At 45.1% G+C, this 17,458-nt stretch overlaps 2 protein-coding genes across 4 annotated transcripts; one reads left to right on the forward strand and one right to left on the reverse strand.

Annotated features, from left to right (window-relative positions):
• Window positions 1-1,016: 1,016 nt before the first annotated feature.
• flvcr2b (FLVCR choline and putative heme transporter 2b) lies at window positions 1,017-17,201 on the reverse strand. Of its 3 annotated transcripts, XR_013296870.1 has the most exons (12): window positions 16,285-17,201; window positions 14,701-14,842; window positions 13,218-13,358; window positions 12,524-12,591; window positions 11,547-11,650; window positions 10,886-10,996; window positions 10,660-10,765; window positions 9,972-10,083; window positions 9,568-9,623; window positions 9,245-9,366; window positions 7,936-8,015; window positions 1,017-1,111 (listed from the first exon to the last, which is right to left on the reverse strand). XR_013296870.1 is itself a non-coding variant. In XM_077587396.1 (11 exons), exons 1-11 carry the CDS (start codon window positions 16,870-16,872, stop codon window positions 8,374-8,376), a joined length of 1,575 nt encoding a protein of 524 aa, XP_077443522.1. In that variant the 5' UTR covers window positions 16,873-17,200; the 3' UTR covers window positions 8,048-8,373. The 3 variants fall into 3 exon arrangements, 2 of the variants coding, with proteins under 2 accessions (XP_077443522.1, XP_077443523.1); XM_077587396.1 differs by lacking the exons at window positions 1,017-1,111; window positions 7,936-8,015 and adding an exon at window positions 8,048-8,398 and having other exon boundaries at window positions 16,285-17,200; XM_077587397.1 differs by lacking the exons at window positions 1,017-1,111; window positions 7,936-8,015; window positions 9,245-9,366 and adding an exon at window positions 8,048-8,398.
• Window positions 1,540-4,614, forward strand: LOC144064606 (transforming growth factor beta-3 proprotein-like). The gene is made up of 7 exons (XM_077587275.1): window positions 1,540-2,010; window positions 2,839-3,002; window positions 3,224-3,353; window positions 3,417-3,524; window positions 3,588-3,756; window positions 3,826-3,979; window positions 4,063-4,614. Exons 1-7 carry the CDS (start codon window positions 1,662-1,664, stop codon window positions 4,219-4,221), a joined length of 1,233 nt encoding a protein of 410 aa, XP_077443401.1. The 5' UTR covers window positions 1,540-1,661; the 3' UTR covers window positions 4,222-4,614.
• Window positions 17,202-17,458: the final 257 nt, after the last annotated feature.

A 17,458-nucleotide genomic window follows, 5' to 3' on the forward strand; every position in this document is an offset into this window, starting at 1 on the left:
CGCACAGAGCAGTTATCTAAAAAAAACAGGAATATTCCGAATGATTTTTTCAGCATTTTGTTTTTTAAAGCAGTCATTTGGGTTGCTAAAAATAGGGCAGCATATAGCTTTAAAATGCTAGCCAAGCATAGTTTGCACACAAAAAAGTGACCAAAAATGCTTCATTGTGAATTTAGCTTCTAATGAGTCTTCCTATCTCAGCTGACTTAGCTACTTCTAGCATGCTAACCCCGGTAGCGCTATTCTCTTGTTGCCATGTGACCATGATGTCATTTTATCAACAAATAGTTGCTAGCTATTTAGCGAGACATGATTATCAATTCTAGAAGTGATGTCAACAACCAGAATTGATGGAAAATTTGGCAGATTTAAACATGCAAATTTTTTAACAACTAGATGTCCAATCTATAAACTGGGAGGGCTGACAGAGGTCGATGTTTACAGAATGGTACTGACGCAAAATGGCCGCCAAGTGACGTTGTTGGATTTGCAAAATGTGGAAATTATTCCTATTTTTGCAGAGACAGACAGAAAGTGCATCAAAATGCTGGGGAAAAACTTTCAAGTTTTTCTGGACATATTTTTTTTGGTCAAGTTGAAGTTGTCCTTCGCAAATGCAAAAATGAAAGCCAGCCCCCCAGCGCTCTCGTCTGCTCACCTGGCAGCCCCGCACGCCGCCTTTGACCCCACGCAGATGGGGCTGCTTAATAAGGGCACATTTTGGCGGCGGAGCGCCATTTTGGCTGCTGCCGAGGGGCGTGGCTTGAAAGCGCCCAAAGATGGCATGGCGTCTTGACCTTTTTATGTGGATTTTCCATACTAAATACATAAAAACCTGCAAAATTCTTCGAGTTGCCTGCCGCCCTCCCACTTCAGATAAATTGGACATCTATTGGTCATAAGCTCATTGGTAGGACGGTGAGGAAGAATTATTTGGGGCACAATTTGAGACTTTCAACGTTTTACCCCCTTGCGGCGAATAGATAGCGTCACAATAACAAAGCGTGGAGACGCACCTTGGATTCAGCGAGATGTCCGACGTCTGACGGACAAGGTGCGAGGGCGGTCCACCGCGTCCAACTCGTAACGTTGTTATCGCACGTCTCGCCACCTGCAAGAGCAACAGTGATTCAAACACATGGCAAAATCATCACATGACTCATTTCACTTGCATCATCAATGACCGGAAGGCTCTTCCAATCGTGGATATCCCCCAAGTGTCCACAGGAGGGCACCAAAGACAACCTAAGCAAGCCTCCCGGATCTGAGTTTGTCCCTTTCCCAGGGAAAACAAGGTAAAAGTCAGGAAATACAAGCTCTAGGAATAGCAACAAAGTGAGTAATCGGCTTGGAATAGAAAAACAAAAGCTCCTCTTACATGTCTGAGTCATTGTGGTTGTCTGCTAGCGGGGGCGGTAGCGGTGTGTGCGTGCGCGCACGTGTGTGTGTAGGGGGGGATTCTAACAACGTCACAGCATTGCGCGTGCGGGCGGGCGGGCTGGAATAAAAACCCCGTAGCTCACTTCGCACCAAGATCGCTGGCCGACACAAGCATGCGTGTAAACTTTTCCCTGATTTTTCAAGCCGAGTTTGTCTACATGGGCCCCCAAAGGCGCGGCTTTCTCAGGCGGGGGCTTTTCTGAGGGATCCCCGCCGGGAGGATGCGGGCGTGCGAAGCCGGGCTGCGAGCCCTCCTGCTCCTCCACTGCGCCGCGCTGGCTTCCCCGCTCTCCACCTGCGCCGCCGTGGACACGGACCACGTCAGGAGGAAGCGGCTGGAGGCCGTCCGGGGCCAGATCCTCAGCAAGCTGAGGCTGAGCGGCCCCCCGAAAGCCCAGGGGCCCGCCAAGGTCCCCCGGCAGGTGCGTGCGCTCTACAACGGCACCCGAGAGTTGCTGGAGGACCTGGCGCGACGGCGGCGGGAGACGTGCGGCGCCGACGCTGGGCCCGGCGACTACTACGCCAAGGAGATTTACAAGGTGGACGTGGTCAACGGGCCCTCCGAGAGCAGTGAGTGGAAAAGCCGTACGCGAGTTGTCCCACATGCTTGGGAAATACCCCAATTATTATTTGCTGTGCCTCGAGTCGAGAAAAAAATTGGCAGTTCTTCACGGGGACCGGATCTGAAATGTGTGCCTAAAAATTGGAAATATTAGAAATGATTTTTAGTGGGCTGCCGAGACATTCGGAGATAGAGTGGCAATATTTTGTGATGCGTCAAGTTGGCAGAAATTGCGTTTTGGTGAAATCGGCACTTTTCTAGAGGGATTTTTCAACTGGATCTGAAATGTCTGTGTGGGTTAGAAATATTAGAAATGATTTTAGCTGGGGTGCCGAGTCAGTTCTAATATTTTGTGATGCCTCAATTTGGTAAAAGGTGTGGCGAATGCTTTAAGAATATGAAAAAAATGCTTTTTTAAGTGGTGTAGTATAATAATAGTATGATTTACTTAAACTATTAAAGTACCAAAGGTATTGAAACAGCAAGATTTTTGTAAAACAAGCACTTTTTCCAATAGACTATTGTATTGGCTGTTATAAAATACTGCCCCCCCCCCCCCCAATCAATACAAACCACACGACCGGAAACTTTTGCCATCGATTAGCCGCAAATCCATGCAAAGATTGCGCAACAAAGTGCGCCCAAACGAAGCGGCTCTCCCGTTACACGCTCATCCCAGATCCCAGATTTTCCAATTTCCTGCCACGAAAGGCCGGCCGGACCACACAGATGGCGTGACTTCCCTTCCGGTCACGAACGCACCCGACCTTTCCCACATGACTGTCAACTAGCGCCCACGCACGGCAAGATACTAATTCCCAGCCACGCTTTTGCAGACGACCTGTCCTACTGCCCCAAGAGCTCGACGTCCAAAGTGTTCCGCTTCAACGTGTCGGCCATGGAAAGGAACGCCAGCAACCTGTTCCGGGCCGAATTCCGAGCCCTGCGGGTTCCCAACCCCGACGCCAGGCGCGAGCGACAGCGCGTTGAACTCTACCAGGTGCGTGAAGGTACTGTTACGGTGAAAACTAGCTAGCTAAGCTAACAAACAAGCCACAATAGTACTACTAGTAAAAGTACTCCTCAAAAGTCAAATAGCTTCCAGCGTCAGATTTAAGCTAAGCTATTGCTTGACCACGAGACCCAAAAATACACAAATTCTAACGGGTACAATGCAATCACGTGATTATCTTTGACGAGCCCTCGCCACGCTGTTTCTAGATCATTCGCCCAAACGAACACGTGAAGAAGCAACGGCACGTGGGCGCCAAGAACGTGGCCACCAAAGGCGCAGCCGAATGGCTTTCCTTCGACGTGACCGACACGGTGCGGGAATGGCTGCTGAGCCCAGGTCAGTGAGGACAAGCTCAAAATAATCTCCGCTACAAAATCAGCGCCACTCTCCCCACGCCAGGGCGTAACCTGGGCTTGGAATTGAGCGTGCACTGTCCCTGCGGCTCCTTCGCCCCCAACGGCGACATCCCGGACGACGACGACGAGGTCCTGGACGTCAAGTTCAAAGGTAACGTCCTCCCCGGAGACGAAAAAGCCAGCTAGCTAAGCAACGCTCTCGCTTGGACTAAAGGCGAGGACAGCGGCAGCGGCGAGCAGAGTCGCTTAGACCTGGGCCGCCTGAAGAGGAACAAGGACCATGACGCCCCCCACTTGATCCTCATGATGATCCCGCCCCATCGGCTGGATCCCGAGTCCTCGCATCGACGCAAACGAGCGCTAGACACCAACTACTGCTTCTCGTAAGAACCGGCGCCAAATAGATCAATAAAGAAATCAATAAATCGAGAGATTGGCGACGCGTTGGACAGGAACGCCGAGGAGAGCTGCTGCGTTCGCCGCTTGCACATCGACTTCCGCCGCGACCTGGACTGGAAGTGGATCCACGAGCCCAGCGGTTACGACGCCAACTACTGTTCGGGGCCGTGCCCCTACTTGAGGAGCTCCGACACCCCGCACAGCTCGGTAAGGGACCCACGGCGTCGCTCGCGGCTACCTTCCAAGCTAATGACGTGGCAAATTGAGTTTGATAGCGGTGGCTTTTGCAGTTGCTGAGCCTGTACAACACGCTGAACCCCGAAGCGTCACCCTCCCCGTGCTGCGTGCCCCAAGAGCTGGAGCCCCTCACCATCCTCTACTACTCGGGACGGACCCCCAAAGTGGAGCAGCTCTCCAACATGATCGTCAAATCGTGCAAATGCAGCTGAGGAGACGGGACGGACAGACCACCTTTGTTTTTTTTGGTACGAACTTTAACGTGAAATTGAAGACGAGCCGAAGGTTTCGTGAGGTTACGTTTAGTATAAACTTATTGTTTAAGTCAAATTTTACATCAAGCATTAAAAGGTTAAACAGTCAAGTATTCCTGTTATTATTATTTCTAAGTCAATAAAGTCATTTTTTTCTACATTAATTTATAAAAGGTTCTACACACTAATGTAATGTTCACATTTATCTCAATACAGTGACAAAAATATCAATTATTTCAAATATCATGTCATGATTATTCATGAAAGCCGAAATCAAAGCAGTAAAACGGATCAATGTCTCTAAATTTAATATACATTCTAAGAATTAAAAGGAAGAAATTTTTTGGGACATTTTTCCTGCTTTTGGCTCATTCTTTTAGCATAGAAAATGGATATTACTTCCGTCAACAAACGATTTGGAGCCAGCGCTAATAATAATATATATATATTTTTTTTAAATCACTAACTGGGAAACGCTAGCTAGCGCTACTCCCTAAGCACATTCCCTACCGGAGTGTCTACGCGAGCGAACGCTTTAGCCACCTACTTCGCTACTTTCATGGGGACACGCTGGCTCGAATCTGGCGTGACGCCCACGCGGCGCTCCACTATAGCATTAGTGGAAAAGGCGGAGCAAATATGTAAACGGTCGGGGCCGAAGACTTAAACAAACCAATGGGAGGTCTGCCGAGTGAACTGGCGCTCCGGTAAAAGACCTGTTTGACTTTGCGGAGGCCGGCGACGTACATTGTATTTCAACATACGACTTGTACTACTTCAACTTTAGTCTGGTGACATTGCAACTTTTTCAACCTTCCACTTAATATTACCATTATACCACAATTTTTCCTGGCATGACTTTATCGGACCCACGACAACTTTACGACCTCAGGCCTCCAAGCACGCCATTTGCTACAAAACCCGCCCCTTTTGACCGATGCCGACCGATGGCCCGAGTGCTATCGATTGGCTAACACGGCTCGGCTTTGAAAGCTCCAGAGAGCAGAGGTCAAAAGGGTCACTGCATCCATCCCCCATTGCAAATTGGAGCGTGCTATAACCTTGGAATTATGACTCAAATTATTAATTATTTTCCCCTCTTTTGGAATTTGGACAAGTATTTGAAGCCGCCACCCCCTCGTTGACAAGCGTCCCATTTAAGGGAGCGCCAAAGCCGGCCGGCTACGGCTTAGGCCCTGGCGCGTTATCTTTCGCCGTCTCCCGTCAGGCGCAAAACGCCGCCTGAAATCTGGGGTTGGCCCCGCGGACATCGGTGTTGACTGCTAATCCTCCCACGATTGTCTCCCGCATTCCCGACAGGCTAAGCGGCGCTTTTTGTGTTTTCAGGTGCTGGCTCGGTTTCTGTCAAAAGGCGGCGGCGACGGGTGCTACTTTAGTTAGCTTCAGTTAAATGATAGCATTCATTTTGCTTTCAAGACTGAAAAAAGAAGGAGAAAGAAAGCGGGTTTTAGACAGAGTCCAATCCGGACCGGATGCGAGCGTCAAGAAGAAAAACGGACGTGGCGTGACGCCAATGGCGTTCGTAACGTCTACGGTGAAAGACGCGGTTTCCCGCAACGACGCTCTGCGGGAAATCAGACACCCCCCGCGAGACCCTCATTTCCTGGCAAATCCCGCTCCGCGATACGAGTCGGAGAGCGGCGAAGAGTTTGACGTCACGACGGATGGACGGACGGACGGGGGGATTTACAGAAGAAGTTCATCTCGACGGCGGGCGCGTCCAACTAACTTTAGTCTGCCGAGTCGAGACGTCGCCCAAAAAATGGCCCTGAAATACAGTATTTTCTCCCCCCAAAAAATCCTAATCAATTCCTGAACATCCCCAACGTTGTTGTCCAAATAACTTACTTGCTCAGAAATACCCAACTTTTCCCCCGTGGCACATTTTACGAAGCGCAAACATCCGTCCGACACCCTCGACCTGGTCTGGGCTTTACCCACGTCACCCCCGTTGACTGCAGCGCGTACACAAACAAATATGTTGTTTCTAACCCTCGCACCTTTGAACACGTCTCCCCTATACGGCACCATAAATCACACTTTACTCAAAATTCCCCTACACATTCTACAACACCAAAAAAATAAATAATAATCATAAAATGACTTACCGTGTTTTCTGGACTATAAACAAGACTTTTCTAAATACTTTAGCTGAGACAACACTACACTACATTCACACTACAGGTCAGTTATGGTATATTTTTGCAACACATACATAGAATGAACTAGAGGTGGTGATATAATAATAATTTAGATCGATTACAGTGTTTTAGTAAAGAAATGGCTAGGTTTGATCATTTCTACTTCTCTTTAAATCAAGGGTGTCAAAATCAGGTTGGTTTGCGGGCCGCATTAACGTCAACTTGATTTCACGTGGGCCGGACCATTTTAGATAGAATATAGAATATTTAGATTTTTTTTTTTTAATTGGATTAAAAGAACTGGGTCAAAAGCCCTAAATATTCAGTTTTATTTCATTTGAAAAGGAAACCACATTTTTCTTTAATTATGTTCCATATTAAAGTGGAAAATAGAAAATATTTTTATATATTTCTTTTTAGATTTGCTTTCTCGGGCCCGAAAAAATGATGCGGCGGGGCAGATTTGGCCCCCTGGCCACCACTTTGACACCTGTGCTTTAAATGCTTATTTAATACTAGTGAGTGAGTGTGCTACTACTTGTGAATGTGTTTTTTGGACTATTCCAACTTATAGGGGAGTTATCGTGGGTAAAATAAACATGGGATTTAAAATGGTGCCGTCGTACTTTTTAGAATCGGATTTTCGGGAGCTGATGTTCGACGAGCAGAGCGGACGCACGCATCATTAACCCCGTTGGAAATGGGCGGGGAGTGGCGGCCATTCCTTTTGAACGCCGCCACATCTGACAACGTGTCGGCGACGCCATCTGCTCGTGGTGTTTTGCTTTCCGCTGCAACAACCAGAAGTCAAGAGCATATTACCGTAAAAGTGGGAGGGCAGAGCCCATAGTTGTGCCTCGCTTGACTCGTAAATGACTCCTTTCACGAGACCTTTGAGTTTTCTCGGCTAAACTTTGGATTTAAGAGTGCGGTCGGACGGCGCGAGGTTCCAAAATTTGCGCAGGGATGGGAAACATTGAAGCTTTGTTTTGGGGAAAACACACTGAACTGTACAAAGATAAAGTAGGCAGACATAAAAATGGGGATATTTAATAAGTGAGTGCGTTTTAGTGGAAGCCATGGGTATCAAACTCAAAGTTCAGGTTAGTTGTTCCAGTATTCATTTAAATTCAAAACAAAGAGATTTGAATAAAACCAAAGGGAAAAATATTTAGTTTATCCTTTCTGAACGGAAAATGATAATACTATTTTAATGTAGTTTTTAATGAAACGGTTGATTCCTTTTATTTAAGTTATTTATTTTTAATGGAAATAAACATGAGGGAATAATTGATATATATTTCATTTAAATATATATATATATATATATATATATATATATATATATATATATATATATATATATATATATATATATATATATATATATGCAATGTGGCAAAGATAAATTTGACACCCTTGACTTAAATGGTACTCTCTAAAATACCTAATAGTCCGTTACACTTAACAAAAAGACTAATATCAATAAATGTAAGAAAGTATTAATTACCACTGAAGCCTTGTTGGATGAAAAGTAGCTTTAAAGCAACGATGCCACCTGGTGGCCAAAAGAAGCGGTGCAATCAGGTTCTGTAAGGGGGAAAAAAAAACAAGAGTCAAGGTCTTTTTCCATTGTTTTTTATATCCAGTATAAACATGGGTATGACAAATATACATTCATGTCTAAATATGTGTACATAACAAATCAGGCTTAATTTAGTCCAAAATACATTTTGATTGAGATCATCAATCCATTGTTTCAACACTTTTGCTGGTAAAAAAAAAAGATCATACTCGACGAGGGATTGGAATTCATTGGCCTCGGAATAAATGATTATGACAGGACGCGATATCGTGTATCGGCGGCGCTCTTGGCGGTCGTTTGTAAGTTTTCCGTGGGTTTAAAACTTGAATTGTTGGACGATGACGGCGGGTGTGGACGGCGCGCTCACTCGGGGGCTGTGGGCCGGTCCCTGCGCAACCACAAACAAAAACAATCCGGTTACTTGGATTTATCCCGCCGATTACGGCGACATGAACCAATGTTCATTTGCTGCCGACCCTCCCGTTTCAAACGGTCGGCGTCTATTGTTGCGTCGGATTAAGTTACATTGCATAATACGTCATTGTTATTTCGATTTTATGATCATTTATGATTTTTGTGTATTTTAATTCACTTTCTCAATTTGATTTAGCAAAAATAGGAAGCTTTTTTCAATCTTAACTTTTTCATTTTTGACCCCAATCCTTGGTTATCAATTTTAAATGTATATATTTTTTTCTGAAAGGATATTTTATTACATTTTTTCTCTATTTTGTCATTAAAAAAAAATAAATAATCCCATGATTACAAATTATACAAATATATAAATACACACATACACCCCAAAATATGATAATGGATTTGTTTTAAATGACAAATAAATAAAAAGGTATTCAAATTCTCTAAAAATATATCGATTAGTGACTAAAATTTACAAAAAATCCAGCCGGGTTTTATAAATATATGCTAATAATAAAAAAATAGGAGTGGTATTTATCCTCTTTTTTTCTCATTTCCCTACTCAAGTTTGAACGCCAGTGTTAGTGTGCCCTGTCGCCCTCCTGTGGCGGCAAAGAGAAGTACAAAAATACCGATTCCCCGATAATGAATGAATAATACAGCGCGTGTCGTAAATGACATCACGGCTTTTGGACGGCGGCCACAGCGAGGGAATCACTTGAATGAATCAAACGCACTTTAAGCCAATCATTTGCGACAGGAAGCGGCGAAAAGGAAAAGGCCGGGGCGGAGCGGTAAGCGTGCCATTCATTATTACCTCGGGGTGTCTGTAGGCGGCGCTGTGATTTTTGGAGGGAGCGCCAATATAGCCATGGGCGTCCGCGACGTGGAAAGCAACGCCGTGGCGCCGTAGTCGGGTCCCGCCCTCGCCGCCTCTGCCTAAAATTACAGTCAGGTCGCTGTGGCAACTTGGTTTTCAGGACGCCGTACGCTTTTTTAAATTTTGTTTTATTTTTGCAGAAAATGAAATGAATCATGTTGATCTTTTTCACCAGCTTGATTGGCTGCGATTTGTCATTTCATTTCGAGGAAGACATTTGCATGCGAGGGGAACACCCAACAAAAAAAACTACTACTTACTTTCGTTTTGGCTAACGCGTTAGCTTTCTGCCGTCTCAAGTCCGACTTGATGCAGCCTGTCGGACAATGAAAAGCACATTTGTAAACATATTTATCCAAGAAGTGACTAGGGACAAAAAAATAAATAAATAAACAGTCCACAACGGTAAGACGCGCAAATCATTAACCCGCATTTGGACTCCAATTGGTGACCTTTGTAACTAAACAACTCAAGAGTTGACTCAAAGTGTTTTTCTTGCACTAAAAGTGACTTAAAGGCCTACTTGTCCAGTGGCAAGATGTTCATAAATGGCTCAACTAACAATTTAAGGGGCTCATTTGTTTGCCTGTTGTTGGATTGGACGTCTTTGGCATGTCGTGGGCAACCAATGAAGTGATTTTAGTGGTGAAAGGATTCCTCTCACCGGTCATGATGGTTCCCACCAGGAGAAAAACGCAGAGGAAGATGTTGCCCGGCAGCGTTCCGAATGTATCAATGATCTGGCCTTGGCAGATGGTGAAGATGATGCCAAACACCTGCAACAAGGAAAAATATTATTTATAGGCACGGTGCTAATGGAAAGGGTAGAAATGTGCAAACAAAAAGCTGTAGTATCAGGAAAATAAAGTCTAAATATTGCCAATGTGACATGCTAGAGTGTTTGATTTATTAACGATTGCATGTTGAGAATGTACGAGTTTGGATTGACGTGTTTATCGGTGTTCGATTGTTGATCCTTTGATCCAGATGGCAAGTGTGTGGCATGTTAAAGAATATCGGTATTCGATTATTGATGTCTTAGCACATAGCTTGAGGCACGGGAGATTTTTAGTCATTACAGTAAAGTTGGATTGAAGGAATAACAACGTATCACTGTTGTGATTATTTCTCCCTGTGTTTTAAGATTAAATGCAGGGTGTAACACCAATGTAAATTGGGATTTGTATAGAAATGAGTTATTTCATCAACAATTCACGTGGAGAATATATTCATATATTTTTTTATAAACTGTCATTTGAAAAAGCAATGTCATAAATCCTAGAAAAATCCAAATTGCTTTAGAACATGACTTTTTGTTATTTTCACATCAAATCTTTAGTTAATTTTTCTACCTGAGCAGAGCAATTGAGCAATCCAGAAGACGTTCCCTCCGATTCGGGGTACGTCAACTCCACGGCGTACTCAAAACCCAGCGGCAGGTAACCCGTCATGAAGAACCTAAACAGCCACACAGCCAAATAGAAAAAGAAATTCATTTTCCTAACATTCTCACATGTTCATTTTGAGCATTGTGCAAGCAAGCATCATGTCTGAATCCACAAGAACAAGGTGGCGTACCCGAGAACCGCGGCGGTGATGAAGACCACCCAAAGGTGCCCCAGGTCGAGCGTGGCGGCGTACACGATCATCCCCACCAGAGACATTAAATAAACCACCAGGGTGGTCTGCCTGAAAAAAAGAAAACAACCAAAAAAGCACACAGGTGACAACCTTGAACTTGCAAACCGAAAGACAAGCAAACATAAACTCTGGATAAAAAAAATGCGCTCCGCTCTGTAGCATTTGTAGCACAATAATGTCGGCTGTAAACAACAACTGGGGGGCTAAATCCCGCCCCGCCAAAAGCGACACCTGCATAAACAATTGGAAAAAAAATCCTTGGCGTGCAAAGAAAAGTCAACAAACGCCGCATTCTCCGACCTTTTGTTTGGGTTCTCAGGGCACCAAAATCCAGTATTTAAAAGCTTTTGTACTGAATGGGGCTTTTATAAACCATATTTTTGGGACTCCAAATCAAGTTAAAGAATGCAAAATGATACATTTGGCATTGGAATATAGATTGCATTTTTGGGGGAAGGTTCCGTATTTCTCCCGAAAACAAACATTAGGAATTAAAATAGAAAAATAAGGCCAAATTCATCCTTTTATGAAGCCTACGTTGGTGACTTGACCGATGACGGCCGTTCTATTTCCACGGCAGGCTGAAGGGGGCACTCACTTGTAGGTTTTGGTGCGGTCCAACCACAGGCCGCAAATGAGGGAGCCCACCATGCCGGCGATGACGATGGTCAGCCCGATTCTGCCCGCGTTCACTTCTTCGCCCTAAAAAATAAAAGACGCCAAGTCTTAGGGTGGTTTATTTGGAAATATTAAAAGAAATAGAAATAACACAAGATTTGAAAGCTAGCTTAGCATAGAAGAAAAAAGAGGGGAGAAATTGACGGCATTAAATACATTTAATTTTAAATCAAATATGATATGCTAATAAGTATATTTGTAACGTAGATGTTGAGACTGTTGCTCTATAAAAAAATATCAACGTTACAGCTAAACTTTTCAAACGATAACTTAAAATGAGCACTTTGTAATACTGTATATTTCAGTGTAAACAAAATACAATTTATTCTCATAACTCTTAACCTTTATATCCATAATTATGACTTTATTCTGAAGGGTCAGTCAACACTTTCATTCCTTTGAAAGTGATGTTGTATTTATTAAAAAAATTATAAAAAGAAGAGTACATGTGCAGTTAACAACATCACAATACGCACCTTTTTTCAACTTTGTTGTGCAACTGACATTTTTGTAATAATCTCAGTTAATATATAATGTTTATTTCTTCAAGTATGGTTGCACAAGTCATTAAATGACTTTGTTTTATTGTTTGTACATGCGTTTTAGGACTCTTTTATGTTCGCTGTCGTGTACACACACTTAATTTGACCACCTGTTTCTTTACGAGCTGAACACACACACACATACTGATAAAGCTTTCACGTTTGTCGCCGAGAACACGAGGAACGAGGAAGTGGATCGCGCTTACGTCGGCGTCGTTGTGACCACGTGAGACGCGTAAAACTCGCCGGGTCGCTTTCGAGGGGAACGCCGACGCCCTTTCGTACTTCCATTTTCACTTCCCGTCACGCTCGTCACGCAGGAAACGGACGGGGGCGGGGGGGGACAACGACTTACCGGGTAGTGTTCGATGATCATCCGGTTGAGTAAGGTGCCCACGGCATAGAAACATCCCACGTTCAAGCCTGTGAAGAGACAAACGGGGAAATCAACTTTTTCACAGCAATCCCATTGACTTTGATTTGCTTTGTACTTTGTGCTTTTGCTTTGTTGTTCTGTCTAATCATCTAAATTTCCCGAATACGGGATGAATTTATCCAATCCAATCCATGGCAAATGGAATGTAAATGCCATTCAAATATCAATATTTTCATATTTCTGTGGTTATCAATGACAGAAAATGTCATTTCTAAAGGGGCGTGAAAGGTCACGCGGACGAGAGGCGCTACCGCGTAAGGTGGGTTAATCATTGGCCGACTGTCAACAAACTTTGGACCAATGCTAACACATCCGTTTGTCCATCCACTTACGATTACTAATAACTTTTTACGAGATGGAGAGATAAGATACCGTCGCCCTGGACTGTAAAATCATTTTTGGGACTGCGAAAGGTCCATAAAAATCATTCAAATTCATTTTTTGGACAGATGACTTTGCGAGAAAATGTTTGTTTTTGGGGCCGACAGCACAAACGATATTGGAGATTAAAGTTTTGTTATTTCCGTTTGTTTGGTTCAAGATTGAATGATTTTGTTAGTTAGGTGGCCATTTTTTTTGTAGTTAAGAGCTGAAATCTTGTGAGAAATGGTACCGTAGGTGACGATGAGGAGGATGAAGGGCTTGTTGCGGAGAAGCCGCAAAATGGAGGCCGTGTAGGAGTAGTCCTCGGGCGGGATATTGCGAGCCGTGGCCTGGGCTTGGGTCGGGGGGAGCTCGGGACCTTCCTGAAAGACTAGCCATGCAAAAAAACAAGAAATTACTCAAAAATGGATTAATAAGCAGGGAAAAAGAATTTGACCCAATTTCAACCAAGATATCCAAAGCCATACAAGGGGCGCATTGGCAATTTAAAAAAAAAATGCAAATCGGTCAATAAGGTTGGAAACAAATGACACTTAAATATTTGCTTCTTAGGAATAAAGCAATCGAAACACTAGCTTCTGCAAACTTGCTTAAACCAGAAACCTTTGTTGACGGCGCAAACAAACATTCTTGGTCTGTTTTTGTTTTATGCGGATAGAAAAAAAAATGTTTCTCTCTGTTATGACTTCCACATTAGCGATAAAATACAATAAAAATCAAGAGTAGAGAGAGACGAAAACAAGAGAAGGAGCGCAAGCACGCTGGCGTGAAAGACGATGGCGTTTGGACGTGACGTGACGCGAGCGCCCGCTTGCTCTTGAGCCTCCAGGGCGGCCAGGCCACACGTTTTCTGAGTGAAAGGTCAACAAACAAAAATACTCAAAAGACATACTGGGATTGTGCAAGTCTTGCACCGAGGCCCCAGGCTAAACCCAGAACTTGGAGCGCCCGGGCCATGCCAGCCGGTATCAGAAGGGGCCCACGTACACCAGTACCAAAGCTGCTAAATAATAGCAATCTTCCGTAGTTTACTACACCAAACTTCGAAATTCTTATTTTCTATCAAAACGATGAACATTTAGAAACTTTTTAAAAACATTTTTTAAAGTGTTTTTTTTTTTTAAATGTTGAAAGTTTTCCTTTTTGGTTGGCCATTTTAACTTACCGTGACAATTCATTTCAGAATGCAAGGACATGTCCTAAATACGTTTTGAACTTTTTCCAAATGTAATTATTTATTATTAATGATTATAATTATTTTGAAAGGGGCCCGCTCACTTCATCTTCAACGAAACTTTCTCCAATTTGCGCGTTAGCTTAAACCACAACGTGAATCACTTTGCTGGAAATATGATTTTTGACGTTTGACAACTTGGGCTTGTACTAAGAAATAACGTGTTGAGGCAGACTGAGATTTACTGGAGTAAAATGATTGTGGACTCTACTCGCTTCTGAATAGAACCACGTAGGATGGATGAACCCCGTGGGTTTTTTTTTCCTCGAGGAAGGAATGTTTAATGAGTGAGAACGTGAGAAGAATGGCACCACTATGGGAGGCCTGGACAAACATTCTTTTGTTTTGATAAATACTGCATTCTTAGCAAGCACTCTCCCTCCTTACATAATCTTATTCAAGATAAATCCTCTGGTGCAGTTTGCGATATCTCGACTTTTTACCAAAAAAAAAAGTTTTTATCTCATTTCAAGCTTACCGATGACGACGAGCACGAAGAGGAATGTGGCCACGCCCGCCGTGATGTAGAACATGACGCTGATGTGGTGCGCCAGCTCGTCCATGTCGTCCACGTTGGGCACCAGGATGGGCGGGACCAGAAAGCCGATGGCGATTCCCAACTGAGGATAATTTTTTTTAAAAAAAATCAGCTATTTTAGCACCAATAAAGACGTTCCCTTGCTTTTTTCTGAGCCCATTATTTATTTTAATAATGAAAAAGGAATTGTGTCCAAATAAGTCCAATTGTTTTTATTTCTGAGCCCATTCATTCATGATTTGTTTATTTTCATAATAAAAAAGTATTGTTTCCTATTTTTTTATTTTTGTGCTGTAATATGTTTAATCCATTTTGAGTAAATAAATATTAAAAACAAAGTATGGAAAAATATGGCCATTTTAATTTTGATTGAAGATGTCATTTTGGAAAAAATACAAAAACAAACAAATTTTAGTTTCCTTTTTTGATGTTGTTCCGATTTAAAAATGAAAAACCAAACTATTTCAAGGCAGTCTTAAGACTCGTACAATAGAATTTTTTTTGACGGCGGTCGACAGGACGCCACTAGATTTATCAGCGCTCCGACAAGAAGTTGGCACGCGGGCGCAAAAAAAAACTGGACTCGGAATTCCTCCGGCCGAGGGCGAGACCAGGTCCCACCTGATTCCCCAGAACGCCGAGGCAACAAGCGGTGGAGACCTCCTCCTCGCCGAACCACACGGCGGCCAAGTAGGAGGGGATCCCCAGCACGAAGGCGGCGGCCGCCGCGCACAACGACTGCCCCGAAAAAGCCAGCCAAAACAAATGCGGCCGGGCGGCGGCCGCCTTGGCCCAGGCGCCGGCGCAGTTGAAGGCGGAGCCGGCCAGCAGGACGTCCCGCACGCCGCGCCGGTCCAGCAGGCGAAGGACGGGCAGGATCAGCGGGACGTACGCCAGCAGGTAGAGCGAGGCCAGTCGGTCGACCGCCGCGTCGTCCACCCGGTAGAATTTGGCGAAGATGTTCCCGATGACCCCGAACTGAAGCCACATGGAGGCGTTGCTGGCCGAGACGGCGGCGAACAACAACAACATGGTCCAGCGCCGGCGGTAGATTCTCACGGCGGCGGCGGGATTTCCGCGCCGGCTTTCCGAAAACATCCTCATGGCGGGAGCGCCCGGCTCGGAAGGCGAGGCGTCTTCCCGTGGCGTGCTAAATGCCTTCAGGGTGTCACAAGGTGCGAAAAAGACGCCACTCGAGGGTTCAATTTGGGAAAATGGCCAATGGGTGGGCGGTCCATAAGCGCATTGATTGTAAGAGAATGACTTAGTGTGCGCTTGAACTTTGAATTGTTTCACTGAATGTCGATTTTTGAGCTTCGTAAAAAAGATTCCCTTGTTATTTTTTTTACATGTAAATATAGGGGCAATTTAATGTCTTTTTATATTTATTTAAGAACTTTATGCGGCAAGGTTATGTCATTTTCTCTTAACTTCTATGTCAGCTTGAAGGATAGATCTAAAAATAGCATTTTTTTTCTCCCCCTGATAAATACCGGGTACCAAAAAGACGAAGGTCTGACTCACCTGGTTCCCGAAGACCCCGATGGAGCACGCCGTGGACACCTCATTGGCGCCGAACCACACAGAGGCGATCCTGGACGGCATTCCCAGGATGAAGACCTGCGCCAGGGAGCAGCAGAACTGTCCCAGGAAGGTGACGGCGAACAGGTGGCGCTGGACGCTGGCCACCTTCAACCAAGTCCCGGCGCAGTTGAGCGCCGTGGCGGCCAAGGCCACCGTCCGCAGACCCTTCTTGTCCAACAGCCACGTGACAGGGAAGATGAAGGGGATGTAGGTCAGCATGTAGATCATGGACATCCAGTCGATGGTGAAGGCGTCCACGGAGTAGAACTTCATGAAGATGTTGCTGATGATGCCGTACTGGATCCACTGGTACGAGTTGCACAGCGAGTAGGAGCTGAACAGGAGGACCGTGACCCAACGGCGTCTGTACAAGCGCGTCTCCCACACTTTGTCGCCCAAATCGGGCTCGCTGGGATTGGCCAGCTGCGGGGGGTTCCTCTCCGGTTCTTCTCCCGACCCCTGCTGGGCGTCCGCGTCCGGGTCACGGCGCTCGTCGACGGGCTTCTTCTCCTCTGGCTCCCCGCTCATGGTGAACTGTTTGGTTCGTGGTTTAGTCGCTCGGTCCAAGCCAAAAAGCACATAGGAGGTTCGAAAGATGTGACGTTGAAGACGGGGACAACTTTTAAAGCCGGAGAGGGAGACGGGGATAACTTTTAAAAGCAGAGGAGGAGTCAAGGCCGAGTCGACACGAGGCCAATTCGGCGTCCGTGTTTGGGGAGGACGACGACGTCGTCGTCTTGGTACAATTAGCGTCCCAGCGGTTAAGTTGCGAAAAGAACCGGAGTTAATTTCAAACCGAGAGGAAGTCAAATAAGACAGATAAAGTCAGTAGTGGCGTCATGTATGACCCCCCCCCCCCCCTAACCCTCCGCCCACCACCCGTTCTCGGCTCTTCCTACCCGAGTGTCACAAACACGTGGTGGAGGAAAGGCGGACGCCGTGTCGCCACTTACGGACGCTCCAAGCCGGACCTTGAAGCTCCTTCGCCGGGGGCGCCGTTCCAGCTGAGAGAAGCCGAGTCACGAGGGGTGAAAATAACGGAAAGCACGGGAGAAATGAGTCTTGGACGTCGAGCCATTTTGGAGTTCAAAGACATCCGCCGAATTGGTGTTGG

Source organism: Stigmatopora argus, chromosome 19 (assembly GCF_051989625.1).
Source record: "Stigmatopora argus isolate UIUO_Sarg chromosome 19, RoL_Sarg_1.0, whole genome shotgun sequence".
NCBI classification, from domain to species: domain Eukaryota; kingdom Metazoa; phylum Chordata; class Actinopteri; order Syngnathiformes; family Syngnathidae; genus Stigmatopora; species Stigmatopora argus.